This window comes from Juglans regia, chromosome 7 (assembly GCF_001411555.2).
Source record: "Juglans regia cultivar Chandler chromosome 7, Walnut 2.0, whole genome shotgun sequence".
Taxonomy (NCBI): Eukaryota; Viridiplantae; Streptophyta; class Magnoliopsida; order Fagales; family Juglandaceae; genus Juglans; species Juglans regia.
The window spans coordinates 16,697,250-16,701,392 of NC_049907.1; the positions used below are offsets into that span (position 1 = coordinate 16,697,250).

The 4,143-nt window shown below is 40.1% G+C and overlaps 1 protein-coding gene across 2 annotated transcripts; it reads right to left on the bottom strand.

Annotated features, from left to right (window-relative positions):
* Window positions 1-485: 485 nt before the first annotated feature.
* On the bottom strand, window positions 486-1,071 carry LOC109010798. 2 transcript variants are annotated; one of them, XM_018991713.2, is made up of 2 exons: window positions 1,020-1,071; window positions 486-870 (listed from the first exon to the last, which is right to left on the bottom strand). In XM_018991713.2, exon 2 carries the CDS (start codon window positions 860-862, stop codon window positions 500-502), a length of 363 nt encoding a protein of 120 aa, XP_018847258.1. In that variant the 5' UTR covers window positions 863-870; window positions 1,020-1,071; the 3' UTR covers window positions 486-499. The 2 variants fall into 2 exon arrangements, with proteins under 2 accessions (XP_018847258.1, XP_018847257.1); XM_018991712.2 differs by having other exon boundaries at window positions 486-874.
* Window positions 1,072-4,143: the final 3,072 nt, after the last annotated feature.

Here is a 4,143-nt window from a genome sequence, read left to right on the forward strand (position 1 = left end):
TGAGTACTCCCAACCTCCTCCTCAAAAAAAAAAAAAAAAAAAATTCTTAATTACCCTTTTTATGATGATTAATTAACGTTCCTTAATTACTATTCCGCAAAGCCTAGATCATGTTCATCCTATCTGGACACATCTGCCAAATAAGTCAGGAACTTAGGGCTGATTTCTTTCGATTCCAATGAAGACTAGAACTACAGTACTTGTGGTTTCCTGTGATGTATCCTTCATTTCAGAGAAGCTATAATATTTCACAACATATATATAATATATAGTTTGCACGCAAGCTAGAAGTCTGTACGTTACGCAAAATTACATAAAAGGAAACTGAGATTACTTCATCTTGGACATGCATGCCTGTGCTTTGGCCATGCATACCTGCTACGTCTAACACATTGGTTCCGTTTATATAATTAATTTATTGCATTAAGCCACACCATATATAGTTTTATTCATGCAAACCCCCGGCCAGAAGCTAATTCTCCTTCTCCTGGTTCGATAATTAGCTTCTGGCCGGGGGTTTGCGATCATCTGAATAATAACGGTGAGTATCAGTACTGGATGAAGGAGAATTAGTTCCATTGATGTTTCCGCGATAGCTTGGGTTCGCCTCGTGATCATCTGTATCGGCCGTATCACTGTTGGCGACCGCTGTCGTAGTCTCCGCGCTTGCAGAAACGACGTCGTTGTTGACACTGTCATGACTAGCACCAGCGTTAAGCTTTCGACCAGGGGTGGATTCAGTCCTTGAGAGCAGACGGTAATTGGCCTGCACTGTCAGTGCATGAGTTTCTGCATTGGTCTGCAGAGTTGCTAAGATCAGGAGGAATGCAACAAAGAGTAGAAGTAAGGTCTTCATGGTCATGAATCAATCTGTCTTCCAAAACATACGAAAATATGCAGGAGGTTAGCATTGAGACCGATTATTGCTTATAAAAAAATAATTAAAAAACAAACAAACAAAGTAAACGATGAACTTCAATATTAGCACTGAAACTGGGATTACAATACTACATATATACCTGCAGGCTACAGCCTCTTAGATCTGCTAGAAGATGGTTTACGTACCAATGAAGAAATAGGTGACAAAGCTTACAATTTATAGGCTTTTCTTCGCATTTTATAAAGGAGAGAGCATGTTGGGTGATATATCAAAGCACTAAAAAAGCAAGGGTGCAGTGGAAGGGTTGGGTGTGTTTCACAATGGTGGCACCATTAGGAGTCCCTGTAGCCACCAAAGAAATAGATAGATTAAAATTCATAATTATATTGGATTTTATTGTTAATATTCAACGGTTTAATAATTGTTAACTATTTTCGTTGTCGGGTTCAAAATTAAGTATATATATATATATATATATATTACACAGTAGTTTCCCTTCCCGCAAGCAATAATTACCAGCGCATTTCTTTTCACTTGATTATAATATGTATATATATATATATATATATATATTCCCACTGTTCTTAATGTTTATAAACTCAATATATAGTTAGGTGCTACTGTCTCTCTCGAACCCAATTGTTGCTACCGTCTCTCTCGAACCCGTCTCCCTCAGCGCTTGATACAGCTTTGGTTCGAGGGCTCGAGGGGGTGGGACTTTCGGCTCCTCCCCCCTCTCTCCCCACCTCTCCCCACCTCCGTCCACTCTGTGCACACAGCCGCTCCGTTTTTGTGTTGTTTTGTTTTGTAGGCTAAATAAGGGGGAACAGCGGCTCTGGTCTTTCCGGCGACAATAGATCAGCACGCGCCTCTCCATGGTGTTGCCCAGCCGCCGATCTTCAAGTCTACCGAAGGCGATGCCATCCGGAGTGGCGAGTTGCCCGCACGCGCGGCCATAAAACTCGGAGGCGTTCGGCGAGTGGACTTCTCGCGACGCCGAGAGGCCCTCTACCGTCGCCACGCGCGGCGCCGCTGGGGTCTGTGAGTTCGGAACTTCCAAGATCGGTCGATGGTTTTCTCCCAGGGTGGCGCGTGTTCTGCACGCGCCTCCGCAGCTGTTCGGAGCTTTTTCTTCTGCTGTTGTTTTTAGTTGTGTTCCATTGTATTTTCTTGTGTCCTGTTTAAAAAAAAAAAAAATCAAAAAATTTAGTCCTTGCCGACCGTGGTCCGAACTGGTGGTATGTCCCCATCTCCGCTTTGGCGGTGTATGGGGTTGGTGCACCCTACCTTGCGTAGTTGGGGTATGGGTTTTGTCATTAAGTATTTGGTTTACTCTGTCGGGGACAGAGATGTGTACGACGAATCTCTTAGACTTCGGTCTTTAGAGTTCTGTCGTCTGGGCTTGACCATGTCAGCCACGAAAGTGTGCTGAGGAGCTATTAACGTTTGTAACTGACTTTTTAAGTCAAAATTGTATGTCCTTTTTATGAATGGAATGTGACCCTTTATTATCAAAAAATAAAAATAAACTCAATAGTTACAGTATATATTGCAACAGTGGATAAGGTTTCCACAGTTATAAGATATAAAAAAGAAAAGTCCGAATGATCACAACTAGATTAATTATTATATATATATATATAGTACTCTAAAAAAATTAATTAAGGTTATAATCGAAGCTAATTTAAATTATTATAAATTGGCTCTATTCCATTAATTTATAAGTAAAGGAACGAATGTGAGATCACTTGACACTCGATACATTTTTACCATACTCATTCAATTTTATCATACAGCTTAGTTTTCCATTAATCCATGAGTAGTACTGTGGGACTTGAACGTCACAGTAATGTGCGGTTGTTTGGTGAAACATATAAAAATAGTTACGCCAATGATTTTTATAAAGTAATTGATTCAAATATCTAGAGTGATTTTTTATGATAGACAAGTTTAATTGTTAATTTTTTTTTTATAAAGGTATATTGCATTCATTAATAACGGACATTACAAACTTGACCTAAAACATGCATTACAAGCCAACTACAATATTAATAGCTCTCCAATACACACTCGTGACTGACATAGTCTAGTCCAAGCTGCAAACCTCTATTGACCTAAAGTCTGAGAGACAGCACTATTATGTTCAAGACAGAGTTAACCAAGCTCCATACTCCGTCTAAGACGGAGTAGGGTTAACCAAACCCCACACTCCGTCTAAGACGGAGTTGAGGACACACTCTATGGACAAAAGTCTCAGAGACTATGTGTTTTTTTTTTCCTAAAAATAAAAGACATTACAGAAATTAAAAATACATGGAAAAATAACGGATTACATCTTGAAAAGATATAGATCCTCATTTTCAACCTTTGAGGAAAAGAAATAACACAAACAGCGGATGTGATGAAGGGTGAGAGCCACTCGCAACCCTGGTGGTCATGGCGGACAGTCAGGTCTAAAGTAGCAGGTGGTCCTGGACCCAGAGAAGCCACGTGTGGCGGCAAAAAGGCACCTTGAGTGGTGGCGCGTGGAATACACGCGCTCCCTTTGGGCCGCGCGTGTGGTTCACGCGCCGCTCTGTTCGGCGAAATTATTTGCCCGTCTGAAGGATCGGCGACTTGAGAAGCCTACGGTAGGGACATGGTGGTCTTCGGACCCCGGAGAGCAACAGATCGGTGTTCCTCCATACTTAGCCCTGAAAAACACCCAAAAATAAAAAAGAAAATGAGAAAGCTAGAGATGAGAGGAATGAGAGATGAGGGAGGGAAGAGCCAAAGCTCCTCCCCCTAAACCGTTTCTAATCTGGGTGGTTTTTAGAGAAAATGAGGAGTCTCTCTCTCTAAAAAACTAGGGCTGGCTTTAATTATTTTTGTTTTAAGTTTAATTGTTAATTAAGGATGTTGGAGGTACAAGTACTATTATTAATGGCCCAAGATATAGTACGTTGGTTAGTCACCAAAATCTCCCCTTGGATGGGGGAAACAAATAGACAATTAATGAGCTTATGCATTTTTTATTGTTTAATCCATCCCATAGAAGCTATTTGTAAAATTCTATAACTTGAAGAATCAAGAACAGAGAACTTGAGAAAGAAAAATAGAAGAAAAGTTTGAGAGGAAACTCAATGTGAATTTCTCGTTAAAATGAATGTGAAAACTGAATTATTTTGACTTGCTTTACATCACTTCTATTTATACACACGTATGAGGCTAATTAACTTGATTGTACAGATATCAACACTTGGCATTTTAACTAATTTATTTCA

Bases quoted from the DNA above. Each gene is read 5' to 3' on its own strand.
- LOC109010798 (XM_018991713.2), bottom strand. From the start codon at position 862: ATGACCATGAAGACCTTACTTCTACTCTTTGTTGCATTCCTCCTGATC.